The sequence below is a fragment of the Oncorhynchus clarkii genome, unplaced genomic scaffold (assembly GCF_045791955.1).
Source record: "Oncorhynchus clarkii lewisi isolate Uvic-CL-2024 unplaced genomic scaffold, UVic_Ocla_1.0 unplaced_contig_1473_pilon_pilon, whole genome shotgun sequence".
Classification (NCBI taxonomy): domain Eukaryota; kingdom Metazoa; phylum Chordata; class Actinopteri; order Salmoniformes; family Salmonidae; genus Oncorhynchus; species Oncorhynchus clarkii.
Window position 1 is genome coordinate 85,001 of NW_027258074.1, and position 15,000 is coordinate 100,000.

At 41.5% G+C, this 15,000-nt stretch overlaps 1 protein-coding gene across 1 annotated transcript in view; it reads left to right on the forward strand.

Moving 5' to 3' along the window:
* Positions 1-15,000, forward strand: part of LOC139395224 (ankyrin-2-like) — a gene marked incomplete at its 3' end in the record, with an annotated part of 97,071 nt that overhangs the window by 37,833 nt on the left and 44,238 nt on the right. Inside the window, exons 17-25 of the mRNA XM_071142870.1 lie at positions 966-1,064; positions 2,823-3,020; positions 3,584-3,682; positions 3,869-3,967; positions 4,619-4,717; positions 4,983-5,081; positions 5,421-5,496; positions 9,263-9,389; positions 14,909-14,975. Of these exons, the coding sequence (XP_070998971.1) occupies positions 966-1,064; positions 2,823-3,020; positions 3,584-3,682; positions 3,869-3,967; positions 4,619-4,717; positions 4,983-5,081; positions 5,421-5,496; positions 9,263-9,389; positions 14,909-14,975 (963 nt within the window). The remainder of the gene's footprint in view (positions 1-965; positions 1,065-2,822; positions 3,021-3,583; positions 3,683-3,868; positions 3,968-4,618; positions 4,718-4,982; positions 5,082-5,420; positions 5,497-9,262; positions 9,390-14,908; positions 14,976-15,000) is intronic.

Below are 15,000 nucleotides of genomic sequence, written 5' to 3' on the forward strand. Positions count from 1 at the left end.
GAGGGAAAAGGAGAGGGAGAGATGACACAGAGAAGGAGAGGAGAGAGGGAAGACATAATAGCCAGAGAGAGAAGGAGAGAAGGAGAGGAGGGAAGACAGAATAGCTAGAGAGAGAAGAAGAGGAGGAGAGGAGGGAAGACAGAATAGCTTGAGAGGGAAGGAGAGAAGGAGAGAGGGAAGACAGAATAGCGAGAGAGAGAAAAGAGAGAGCGAGATGACAGAGGAGGAGAGAGGGAAGATAGAATAGCTAGAGGGAGAAAAAAGAGAGTGAGAGATGACAGAGGAGGGGAGAGGAAAGACAGATGAGCTAGAGAGGGAAAAGAGATGGAGAGATGACACAGAGGAGGAGAGAGGGAAGACAGAATAGCTAGAGAGAGAAAAGAGAGAGCGAGATGACAGAGGAGGAGAGAGGGAAGATAGAATAGCTAGAGGGAGAAAAAAGAGAGTGAGAGATGACAGAGGAGGGGAGAGGAAAGACAGATGAGCTAGAGAGGGAAAAGAGATGGAGAGATGACACAGAGGAGGAGAGAGGGAAGACAGAATAGCTAGAGAGAGAAAAGAGAGAGCGAGATGACAGAGGAGGAGAGAGGGAAGATAGAATAGCTAGAGGGAGAAAAAAGAGAGTGAGAGATGACAGAGGAGGGGAGAGGAAAGACAGATGAGCTAGAGAGGGAAAAGAGATGGAGAGATGACACAGAGGAGGAGAGAGGGAAGACAGAATGGCTAGAGAGAGAAAAGAGAGAGCGAGATGACAGAGGAGGAGAGAGGGAAGATAGAATAGCTAGAGGGAGAAAAAAGAGAGTGAGAGATGACAGAGGAGGGGAGAGGAAAGACAGATGAGCTAGAGAGGGAAAAGAGAGGGAGAGATGACACAGAGGAGGAGAGAGGGAAGACAGAATAGCTAGAGAGAGAAGGAGCGAGTGAGAGACGAAGGGATGAGTAATAAATGTGGTTCTCTCCTCCAGAACGGTCTGACTCCGCTGCACGTGGCAGCTCACTATGACAACCAGCAGGTGGCGCTGCTGCTGCTGGACAAAGGGGCGTCGCCCCACGCCACCGCCAAGGTGAGAAAACAACACAAAACCTGGCGGGGGAAAGACTTTCAAAAGTTTTACCATGGAAAATAACAACTTGTTTTTTTTTAACGGAGATGATTAGATAGTACCTGCCTGTCCGCTTCTGGGTCCTGTTAGGTGGGGACATTTTGTTACGGAAAACATTTAAAAACCTTCCGTGGAAGAAAACAAAAACACATTTTTCTTGTTGGCCGAGTTCAGATAGTCCCTTCCTGTTTCACTCTATTTTCATATAATTACAGATACTCTATGTCCATGGATGCTGACCCATAATACTGTCCCCTATATAACACTACTGTTGACCAGGACCCATAATACTGTCCCCTATATAACACTACTGTTGACCCATAATACTGTCCCCCTATATAACACTACTGTTGACCCATAATACTGTCCCCTATATAACACTACTGTTGACCCATAATACTGTCCCCTATATAACACTACTGTTGACCCATAATACTGTCCCCTATATAACACTACTGTTGAGCCATAATACTGTCCCCTATATAACACTACTGTTGACCCATAATACTGTCCCCTATATAACACTACTGTTGACCCATAATACTGTCCCCTATATAACACTACTGTTGACCCATAATACTGTCCCCTATATAACACTACTGTTGACCCATAATACTGTCCCCTATATAACACTACTGTTGACCCATAATACTGTCCCCTATATAACACTACTGTTGACCCATAATACTGTCCCCTATATAACACTACTGTTGACCCATAACACTGTCGCCTATACAACACTACTGTTGACCCATAATACTGTCCCCTATATAACTCTACTGTTGACCCATATACTGTCCCCTATATAACACTACTGTTGACCCATATACTGTCCCCTATATAACACTACTGTTGACCCATAATACTGTCCCCTATATAACTCTACTGTTGACCCATAATACTGTCCCCTATATAACACTACTGTTGACCCATAATACTGTCCCCTATATAACACTACTGTTGACCCATAATACTGTCCCCTATATAACACTACTGTTGACCCATAATACTGTCCCCTATATAACACTACTGTTGACCCATAATACTGTCCCCTATATAACACTACTGTTGACCCATAATACTGTCCCCTATATAACACTACTGTTGACCCATAACACTGTCGCCTATACAACACTACTGTTGACCCATAATACTGTCCCCTATATAACTCTACTGTTGACCCATATACTGTCCCCTATATAACACTACTGTTGACCCATATACTGTCCCCTATATAACACTACTGTTGACCCATAATACTGTCCCCTATATAACTCTACTGTTGACCCATAATACTGTCCCCTATATAACACTACTGTTGACCCATAATACTGTCCCCTATATAACACTACTGTTGACCCATAATACTGTCCCCTATATAACACTACTGTTGACCCATAATACTGTCCCCTATATAACACTACTGTTGACCCATAATACTGTCCCCTATATAGCACTACTGTTGACCAGGACCCATAATACTGTCCCCTATATAACACTACTGTTGACCCATAATACTGTCCCCTATATAACACTACTGTTGACCCATAATACTGTCCCCTATACAACACTACTGTTGACTAGGACCCATTACAAATAAATCATATTTCATATCCTCATCTCAGAACCTGGTGTTTCTTGTTGAAGTATCTTCTCTGATGTTTTTTTCAAAACTAACACTGACGTATTCCTCCTACCCACAATCCTCTCTGCTCTCAGAACGGATACACCCCACTCCACATCGCTGCCAAGAAGAACCAGACGTCCGTCGCCTCGTCTCTGCTGCAGTACGGAGCGGAGACCAACGTCCTGACCAAGCAGGGGGTCACCCCTCTTCACCTTGCCTCACAGGAGGGGCACAGTGATATGACCAGTCTGCTGCTGGGCAAGGGGGCACATGTCAACACTCCCACTAAGGTAGGGGGGGGGGACACGTCAACACTCCCACTAAGGTAGGGGGGGGGGACACGTCAACACTACCACTAAGGTAGGGGGGGGACAGAGACTCACACAAACACACACGTAGCAGAGTCGTTGCACACATCCAAAAATGCACTCTTTGGCATATACAATACATTCTCTCCCATCTCTCTCTCCCCTCTCCATCTCTCTCTCCTTGCCACCTCTCTCTCCAACTCTCCCTCTCTCCTCCTCCTTCTCTCTCTCCATCTCTCCCATCTCTCTCTCAAACTCTCCCTCTCTCTCCCCCTCCATCTCTCTCCAACTATCCCTCTCTCTCTCCCCCTCCATCTCTCTCTCCAACTCTCCCTCTCTCTCTTCCCCTCCATCTCTCTCTCCAACTCTGTCTCTCTCTCCATCTCTCTGTCTCTCCCCTCTCTCTAAATGTCTCTCTCTCTGGGTATCTCTCTCTCCCCTCTCTCTAAATGTCTCTCTCTGGGTATCTCTCTCTCGCCCTCTCTCTAAATGTCTCTCGCTCTGGGTACCTCTGTCTCTCCCTTCATCTCTCTCCCCTCTCTCAGAGTGGTCTGACACCCCTCCACCTCACGGCCCAGGAGGACAGAGTGAATGCAGCAGAAGTTCTGGCCAAACGTGATGCTAACCTGGACCAGCAAACCAAAGTACACACACACACAAGCACGCACACACACACACGCACACACGCACGCACGCACGCACGCACACATGCGCACGCACGCACGCACACACACGCACACACACACATACACACACTCGCACGCACGCGCACACACACACACACACGCAGACTTTATTTTTTTCTAAGTTCTTTCTCTAATCTTCCTCAGCTCGGCTACACTCCTCTCATTGTTGCCTGTCACTATGGAAACGTAAAGATGGTCAACTTCCTCTTGCAGCAGGGCGCCAGTGTCAACGCCAAAACCAAGGTACCAGAGTTTACTATTGGAACGGGTAAGGGTGAGGTAACAGAGTTTAATATTGGAACGGGTAAGGTACCAGAGTTTAATATTGGAACGGGTAAGGTACCAGAGTTTAATATTGGAATGGGTAAGGTACCAGAGTTTACTATTGGAACGGGTAAGGTAACAGAGTTTAATATTGGAACGGGTAAGGTACCAGAGTTTAATATTGGAACGGGTAAGGTACCAGAGTTTAATATTGGAACGGGTAAGGTACCAGAGTTTAATATTGGAACGGGTAAGGTACCAGAGTTTAATATTGGAACGGGTAAGGGTAAGGTACCAGAGTTTAATATTGGAACGGGTAAGGTACCAGAGTTTAATATTGGAACGGGTAAGGTACCAGAGTTTAATATTGGAACGGGTAAGGTACCAGAGTTTAATATTGGAACGGGTAAGGTACCGCTCCAGTAGCAGACTGACAGTTAGTGACAGTTGGTGACCGTTAGGATTTAAATATTTAAAACCCAACTGTCTGTCTCTCGTGTTCTCGTTCCTTCTGTTTTCTATTTCAGTGTGTGTGTGTGTGTGTGGTTGTGTGTGTGTGTGTGTGTATAATATGTATGTATAGTGTGTGTTTGATGTCAGTGTTTAAAACTCAACTGTCTGTGTCTCCAGAACGGTTACACTCCACTTCACCAGGCAGCACAGCAGGGACACACACACATCATCAACGTCCTGTTGCAACATGGAGCGACACCCAACACTACCACTGCTGTAAGAACACACACACACACACACACACACACACACACACACACACACACACACACACACACACACACACACACCGTTTGATTAGATGTTTGATTCTCTCTCTCCCTTCTCTCCTTCCTTCCTTCCTTCCCTCTCTCTCTCACTCTTCCTCTCCCGCGTTTTCACACTCTCGTTCTCTCTCCCTCCCCCTCCCTCCCCCCTCTCTCTCTCTCCCTCTCTCCCCCCCTCTCCTCCCCCTCTCCCTCCCCCTCTCTCTCTCTGTCAGAATGGGAACACTGCTCTGTCCATTGCCAGGCGTCTGGGTTACATATCTGTCGTTGACACTCTGAAGGTCGTCACAGAAGAGGTCATCACCACCACAACGGTATGTGACCCCTCGTGACGCTTCCAGGTAGAAGGGTTTCCCCCTAACCTCAGATCAGCTTACCCCTTCTCATATCCTAACCTTAACCATTTAGCAGGGAAAATAGTAAAACTGACGTTAGATCAGTGTGTTAGGGATGAACACGGTCCTCTGTCTGTCACAACAGTACCAGCTTGTTTTCCGTCCATGACTTCACAACTTTCACAACAACAACAAAACAACACAGAATAACAGAATATCATTCATGTTTCTATGGTTACAACCCTCTGGTTCTAACGGGCTGAATCCTTGTTCTCTTTTTCCCTGGTTGTGATTGGCTTGGAATCCCTGTGCTGACAGACTGTGACATCAGAGAAACACAAGATGAATGTTCCGGAGACCATGACGGAGATACTGGACGTGTCGGATGAGGAGGGTGAGTTCCTTTTGATTACATATAAATAAATACTGTGGTTGAGACAGACAAGAGGCTTTACAGACAAACACACTTTTTAGAGGAGGACACTAACAGAGATAATATATAAATAAATACTGTGGTTGAGACAGACAAGAGGCTTTACAGACAAACACACTTTTTAGAGGAGGACACTAACAGAGATAATATATAAATAAATACTGTGGTTGAGACAGACAAGAGGCTTTACAGACAAACACACTTTTTAGAGGAGGACACTAACAGAGATAATATATAAATAAATACTGTGGATGAGACAGACAAGAGACTTTACAGACAAACACACTTTTTAGAGGAGGACACTAACAGAGATAATATATAAATACTGTGGATGAGACAGACAAGATACTTTACAGACAAACACACTTTTTAGAGGAGGAAACTAACAGAGATAATATATAAATAAATACTGTGGTTGAGACAGACAAGAGACTTTACAGACAAACACACTTTTTAGAGGAGGACACTAACAGAGATAATATATAAATAAATCCTGTGATTGAGACAGACAAGAGGCTTTACAGACAAACACACTTTTTAGAGGAGGACACTAACAGAGATAATACATAAATATGTACTGTGATTGAAACAGACAAGAGACTTTACAGACAACACCATTTTTAGAGGTGTAAAGGTGTCACACTCGTCGGATGGAGGAGACCAAGGCGCAGCGTGGTATGTGTACATTCTTATTTATTTAAAGAATGAAACAGTGAACAAACTAACAAAATAACAAAACGAAACGTGAAGCTGTACACTATAGTGCTGACAGGCAACTACACACAGACAAGATGCCACAAACACAAATGGGAAATGGCTACCTAAATATGATCCCCAATCAGAGACAACGATAAACAGCTATCTCTGATTGGGAACCATATCAGGCCAACATAGACATTAAAAAAAACCTAGACATACAAAACCCTAGACATACAAAACCCTAGACATACAAAACCCTAGACATACAAAAACCTAGACATACAAAAACCTAGACATACAAAACCCTAGACATACAAAACCCTAGACATACAAAACCCTAGACATACAAAACCCTAGACATTTAAAACCCTAGACATTTAAAAACCCTAGACATTTAAAAAATCTAGACATACAAAAACCTAGACATACAAAAATCTAAACATTTAAAAACCCTAGACATTTAAAAACCCTAGACATTTAAAAACCCGAGACATTTAAAAAATCTAGACATACAAAAAGCCCTAGACAATACAACAATTAGCGTACCCACCCTTGTCAGTCCCTGACCCAACCAAAATATATAGAAAACAGAGATATCTAAGATCAGGGCGTGACAAACGGTCCAGTTTGTAGTTGGTGTAGAGAGTCAGGCGCAGGACAGCAGATATGAGTAATCAACGTACTTTACTCAAAGTATACAAAATACAAAGCAATATAGCGAGCCCACAAAAAAAAACAGACCCGATGTACAAAGAACAATCACTCATAAACAAAACACGGGGGAACAGAGGGTTAAATAATAAACAAGTCATTGGGTGAGTGAAACCAGGTGTGTAAAGGCAAAGACAAAGACAAAACAAATGGAAAATGAAAAGTGGATCGGCGGCGGCCAGAAGGCCGGTGACGTCGACCGCCGAACGCCGCCCGAACAAGGAGAGGCACCGACTTCGGTGGAAGTCGTGACAAGTCGGGAACACTAACAGAGATAATATATAAATAAATACTGTGATTGAGACAGACAAGAGACTTTACAGACAAACACACTTTTTAGAGGAGAACACTATAGCTATATGTTTTAAAATAACATGATCACTTCTATAATACATTCTGGGGGGGATTCTATAGCTATGTGTTCTAGAATAACATTATCACTTCTATAATACATTCTGGGGGTATTCTATAGCTATGTGTTCTAGAATAACATCACTTCTATAATACATTCTGGGGGGGATTCTATAGCTATGTGTTCTAGAATAACATTATCACATCTATAATACATTCTGGGGGGGATTCTATAGCTATGTGTTCTAGAATAACATTATCACTTCTATAATACATTCTGGGGGGGATTCTATAGCTATGTGTTCTAGAATAACATTATCACTTCTATAATACATTCTGGGGGGATTCTATAGCTATGTGTTCTAGAATAACATTATCACTTCTATAATACATTCTGGGGGGATTCTATAGCTATGTGTTCTAGAATAACATGATCACTACTATGATACATTCTGTGGGGATTCTATAGCTATGTGTTCTAGAATAACATTATCACATCTATAATACATTCTGGGGGGATTCTATAGCTATGTGTTCTAGAATAACATTATCATTTCTATAATACATTCTGGGGGGATTCTATAGCTATGTGTTCTAGAATAACATTATCACTTCTATAATACATTCTGGGGGGATTCTATAGCTATGTGTTCTAGAATAACATTATCACTTCTATAATACATTCTGGGGGGATTCTATAGCTATGTGTTCTAGAATAACATTATCACTTCTATAATACATTCTGGGGGGGTTCTATAGCTATGTGTTCTAGAATAACATTATCACTACTATGATACATTCTGTGGGGATTCTATAGCTATGTGTTCTAGAATAACATTATCACTTCTATAATACATTCTGGGGGGGTTCTATAGCTATGTGTTCTAGAATAACATTATCACTACTATGATACATTCTGGGGGGATTCTATAGCTATGTGTTCTAGAATAACATTATCATTTCTATAATACATTCTGGGGGGATTCTATAGCTATGTGTTCTAGAATAACATTATCACTTCTATAATACATTCTGGGGGGATTCTATAGCTATGTGTTCTAGAATAACATTATCACTTCTATAATACATTCTGGGGGGATTCTATAGCTATGTGTTCTAGAATAACATTATCACTTCTATAATACATTCTGGGGGGGTTCTATAGCTATGTGTTCTAGAATAACATGATCACTACTATGATACATTCTCTGGGGATTCTATAGCTATGTGTTCTAGAATAACATTATCACATCTATAATACATTCTGGGGGGATTCTATAGCTATGTGTTCTAGAATAACATTATCATTTCTATAATACATTCTGGGGGGATTCTATAGCTATGTGTTCTAGAATAACATTATCACTTCTATAATACATTCTGGGGGGATTCTATAGCTATGTGTTCTAGAATAACATTATCACTTCTATAATACATTCTGGGGGGATTCTATAGCTATGTGTTCTAGAATAACATTATCACTTCTATAATACATTCTGGGGGGGTTCTATAGCTAGGTGTTCTAGATTACTGACTTCGCAATGATGCCAGAGATGACTGACTTCACAATGATGCCAGAGATGACTGACTTCACAATGATGCCAGAGATGACTGACTTCACAATGATGCCAGAGATGACTGACTTCCCCCTTTTAACTCTTTCTATTTATTTCTCCCCTCCTCCCACTCATCCCCCCTCCTCCCCCTCATCCCCCCTCTCCCCCTCATCCCCCCTCTCCCCCTCTTCCACTTATCCCCCTCCTCCCCCTCTCCCCCTCTCCCCCCTCTCCCACTTCTCCCCCTCCTCCCCCTCTCCCCCTCTTCCACTTCTCCCCCTCCCCCCTCTCCCACTTCTTCCCCTCCTCCCCCTCTCCCCCTCTCCCCCCTCTCCCACTTCTCCCCCTCCTCCCCATCTCCCCCCGCTTCCACTTCTCCCACTCCTCTCCTCTCCCTCCTCTCCCCGCAGGTGAGGACACTATGACAGGGGATGGAGGGGAGTACCTGAGAGCTGAGGACCTGAGGGAGCTGGGAGACGACTCTCTACCTGGACAATACCTGGATGGATTCAACTACATGAGCCACAACCTGGACAGGTGATGCACGCACACACACACACGCACGCACGCACGCACACACCCACACCCACACCCACACCGACCCACACACACACACCCACCCACACACACACACACACACACACACACACACACACACACACACACACACACACACACACACACACACACACACACACACACACACATCCACAATCCACACACACACCCACACTCACACACACACACACACACACACACACACACACACACACACACCACACACACACCCTACCACACACAGAGTCACCAGTGGAGGCTGCTGAGGGGAGGACGGCTCAGAGTAATGTCTGGAACGGAGCAAATGGCATCGACACCTGATACCGTTCCACAAATTCTGGTTCAGACATCAGACCCTCTATCACTGTGTATAATATAGTACTGTCTGTGTCTCATCAGACCCCTCTATCACTGTGTATAATATAGTACTGTCTATGTCTCATCAGACCCTATATCACTGTGTATAATATAGTACTGTCTATGTCTCATCAGACCCTCTATCACTGTGTATAATATATTACTGTCTATGTCTCATCAGACCCTCTATCACTGTGTATAATATAGTACTGTCTATGTCTCATCAGACCCTCTATCACTGTGTATAATATAGTACTGTCTATGTCTCATCAGACCCTCTATCACTGTGTGTAATATAGTACTGTCTATGTCTCATCAGACCCTCTATCACTGTGTATAATATAGTACTGTCTATGTCTCATCAGACCCCTCTATCACTGTGTTGTTGTGTATAAAATAGTACTGTCTATGTCTCATCAGACTCTCTATCACTGTGTATAATATAGTACTGTCTATGTCTCATCAGACCCTCTATCACTGTGTATAATATATTACTCTCTATGTCTCATCAGACCCTCTATCACTGTGTATAATATAGTACTGTCTATGTCTCATCAGACCCTCTATCACTGTGTATAATATATTACTGTCTATGTCTCATCAGACCCTCTATCATTGTGTATAATATAGTACTGTCTATGTCTCATCAGACCCCTCTATCACTGTGTATAATATAGTACTGTCTATGTCTCATCAGACCCCTCTATCACTGTGTATAATATAGTACTGTCTATGTCTCATCAGACCCTCTATCACTGTGTATAATATAGTACTGTCTATGTCTCATCAGACCCTCTATCACTGTGTTGATGTGTATAATATAGTACTGTCTATGTCTCATCAGACCCTCTATCACTGTGTTGATGTGTATAATATAGTACTGTCTATGTCTCATCAGACCCTCTATCACTGTGTATAATATAGTACTGTCTATGTCTCATCAGACCCGCTATCACTGTGTATAATATAGTACTGTCTATGTCTCATCAGACCCTCTATCACTGTGTATAATATAGTACTGTCTATGTCTCATCAGACTCCTCTATCACTGTGTATAATATAGTACTGTCTATGTCTCATCAGACCCGCTATCACTGTGTATAATATAGTACTGTCTATGTCTCATCAGACCCTCTATCACTGTGTATAATATAGTACTGTCTATGTCTCATCAGACCCCTCTATCACTGTGTTGATGTGTATAATATAGTACTGTCTATGTCTCATCAGACCCTCTATCACTGTGTATAATATATTACTGTCAATGTCTCATCAGACCCTCTATCACTGTGTATAATATAGTACTGTCTATGTCTCATCAGACCCTCTATCACTGTGTATAATATATTACTGTCTATGTCTCATCAGACCCTCTATCACTGTGTATAATATAGTACTGTCTATGTCTCATCAGACCCTCTATCACTGTGTATAATATAGTACTGTCTATGTCTCATCAGACCCTCTATCACTGTGTATAAAATAGTACTGTCTATGTCTCATCAGACTCCTCTATCACTGTGTATAATATAGCACTGTCTATGTCTCATCATACCCTCTATCACTGTGTGTAATATAGTACTGTCTATGTCTCATCAGACCCTCTATCACTGTGTATAATATAGTACTGTCTATGTCTCATCAGACCCTCTATCACTGTGTATAATATAGTACTGTCTATGTCTCATCAGACCCCTCTATCACTGTGTTGTTGTGTATAAAATAGTACTGTCTATGTCTCATCAGACCCTCTATCACTGTGTATAATATAGTACTGTCTATGTCTCATCAGACCCCTCTATCACTGTGTTGATGTGTATAATATAGCACTGTCTATGTCTCATCATACCCTCTATCACTGTGTATAATATAGTACTGTCTATGTCTCATCAGACCCCTCTATCACTGTGTTGTTGTGTATAAAATAGTACTGTCTATGTCTCATCAGACCCTCTATCACTGTGTATAATATAGTACTGTCTATGTCTCATCAGACCCTCTATCATTGTGTATAATATAGTAATATCTATGTCTCATCAGACCCTCTATCACTGTGTATAATATAGTACTGTCTATGTCTCATCAGACCCCTCTATCACTGTGTATAATATAGTACTGTCTATGTCTCATCAGACCCTCTATCACTGTGTATAATATAGTACTGTCTATGTCTCATCAGACCCTCTATCACTGTGTATAATATAGTACTGTCTATGTCTCATCAGACCCTCTATCACTGTGTATAATATAGTACTGTCTATGTCTCATCAGACCCTCTATCACTGTTTATAATATAGTACTGTCTATGTCTCATCAGACCCTCTATCACTGTGTATACAATAGTACTGTCTATGTCTCATCAGACCCTCTATCACTGTGTATAATATAGTACTGTCTATGTCTCATCATACCCTCTATCACTGTGTGTAATATAGTACTGTCTATGTCTCATCAGACCCTCTATCACTGTGTATAATATAGTACTGTCTATGTCTCATCAGACCCCTCTATCACTGTGTTGTTGTGTATAAAATAGTACTGTCTATGTCTCATCAGACCCTCTATCACTGTGTATAATATAGTACTGTCTATGTCTCATCAGACCCTCTATCACTGTGTATAATATAGTACTGTCTATGTCTCATCAGACCCCTCTATCATTGTGTATAATATAGTACTGTCTATGTCTCATCAGACCCTCTATCACTGTGTTGATGTGTATAATATAGTACTGTCTATGTCTCATCCGACCCTCTATCACTGTGTTGATGTGTATAATATAGTACTGTCTATGTCTCATCAGACCCTCTATCACTGTGTATAATATAGTACTGTCTATGTCTCATCAGACCCTCTATCACTGTGTATAATATAGTACTGTCTATGTCTCATCAGACCCTCTATCACTGTGTATAAAATAGTACTGTCTATGTCTCATCAGACTCCTCTATCACTGTGTATAATATAGCACTGTCTATGTCTCATCATACCCTCTATCACTGTGTGTAATATAGTACTGTCTATGTCTCATCAGACCCTCTATCACTGTGTATAATATAGTACTGTCTATGTCTCATCAGACCCCTCTATCACTGTGCTGTTGTGTATAAAATAGTACTGTCTATGTCTCATCAGACCCTCTATCACTGTGTATAATATAGTACTGTCTATGTCTCATCAGACCCCTCTATCACTGTGTTGATGTGTATAATATAGCACTGTCTATGTCTCATCATACCCTCTATCACTGTGTATAATATAGTACTGTCTATGTCTCATCAGACCCCTCTATCACTGTGTTGTTGTGTATAAAATAGTACTGTCTATGTCTCATCAGACCCTCTATCACTGTGTATAATATAGTACTGTCTATGTCTCATCAGACCCCTCTATCACTGTGTATAATATAGTACTGTCTATGTCTCATCAGACCCTCTATCACTGTGTATAATATAGTACTGTCTATGTCTCATCAGACCCTCTATCACTGTGTGTAATATAGTACTGTCTATGTCTCATCAGACCCTCTATCACTGTGTGTAATATAGTACTGTCTATGTCTCATCAGACCCTCTATCACTGTGTATAATATAGTACTGTCTATGTCTCATCAGACCCCTCTATCACTGTGCTGTTGTGTATAAAATAGTACTGTCTATGTCTCATCAGACCCTCTATCACTGTGTATAATATAGTACTGTCTATGTCTCATCAGACCCCTCTATCACTGTGTTGATGTGTATAATATAGCACTGTCTATGTCTCATCATACCCTCTATCACTGTGTATAATATAGTACTGTCTATGTCTCATCAGACCCCTCTATCACTGTGTTGTTGTGTATAAAATAGTACTGTCTATGTCTCATCAGACCCTCTATCACTGTGTATAATATAGTACTGTATATGTCTCATCAGACCCTCTATCATTGTGTATAATATAGTAATATCTATGTCTCATCAGACCCCTCTATCACTGTGTATAATATAGTACTGTCTATGTCTCATCAGACCCCTCTATCACTGTGTATAATATAGTACTGTCTATGTCTCATCAGACCCTCTATCACTGTGTATAATATAGTACTGTCTATGTCTCATCAGACCCTCTATCACTGTGTATAATATAGTACTGTCTATGTCTCATCAGACCCTCTATCACTGTGTATACAATAGTACTGTCTATGTCTCATCAGACCCTCTATCACTGTGTATAATATAGTACTGTCTATGTCTCATCATACCCTCTATCACTGTGTGTAATATAGTACTGTCTATGTCTCATCAGACCCTCTATCACTGTGTATAATATAGTACTGTCTATGTCTCATCAGACCCCTCTATCACTGTGTTGTTGTGTATAAAATAGTACTGTCTATGTCTCATCAGACCCTCTATCACTGTGTATAATATAGTACTGTCTATGTCTCATCAGACCCTCTATCACTGTGTATAATATAGTACTGTCTATGTCTCATCAGACCCCTCTATCACTGTGTATAATATAGTACTGTCTATGTCTCATCAGACCCTCTATCACTGTGTATAATATAGTACTGTCTATGTCTCATCAGACCCTCTATCACTGTGTTGATGTGTATAATATAGTACTGTCTATGTCTCATCATACCCTCTATCACTGTGTATAATATAGTACTGTCTATGTCTCATCAGACCCTCTATCACTGTGTATAATATAGTACTGTCTATGTCTCATCAGACCCTCTATCACTGTGTATAAAATAGTACTGTCTATGTCTCATCAGACTCCTCTATCACTGTGTATAATATAGTACTGTCTATGTCTCATCATACCCTCTATCACTGTGTGTAATATAGTACTGTCTATGTCTCATCAGACCCTCTATCACTGTGTATAATATAGTACTGTCTATGTCTCATCAGACCCTCTATCACTGTGTATAATATAGTACTGTCTATGTCTCATCAGACCCTCTATCACTGTGTATAATATAGTACTGTCTATGTCTCATCAGACCCCTCTATCACTGTGTATAATATAGTACTGTCTATGTCTCATCAGACCCTCTATCACTGTGTATAATATAGTACTGTCTATGTCTCATCAGACCCTCTATCACTGTGTTGATGTGTATAATATAGTACTGTCTATGTCTCCAGGTCTCATCAGACCCCTGTCCACCAGAGAGATGGAGTCCTGATTGAAGACATGATCACCAGCCACCAGGTCATTAAACATTTACACACCTTCA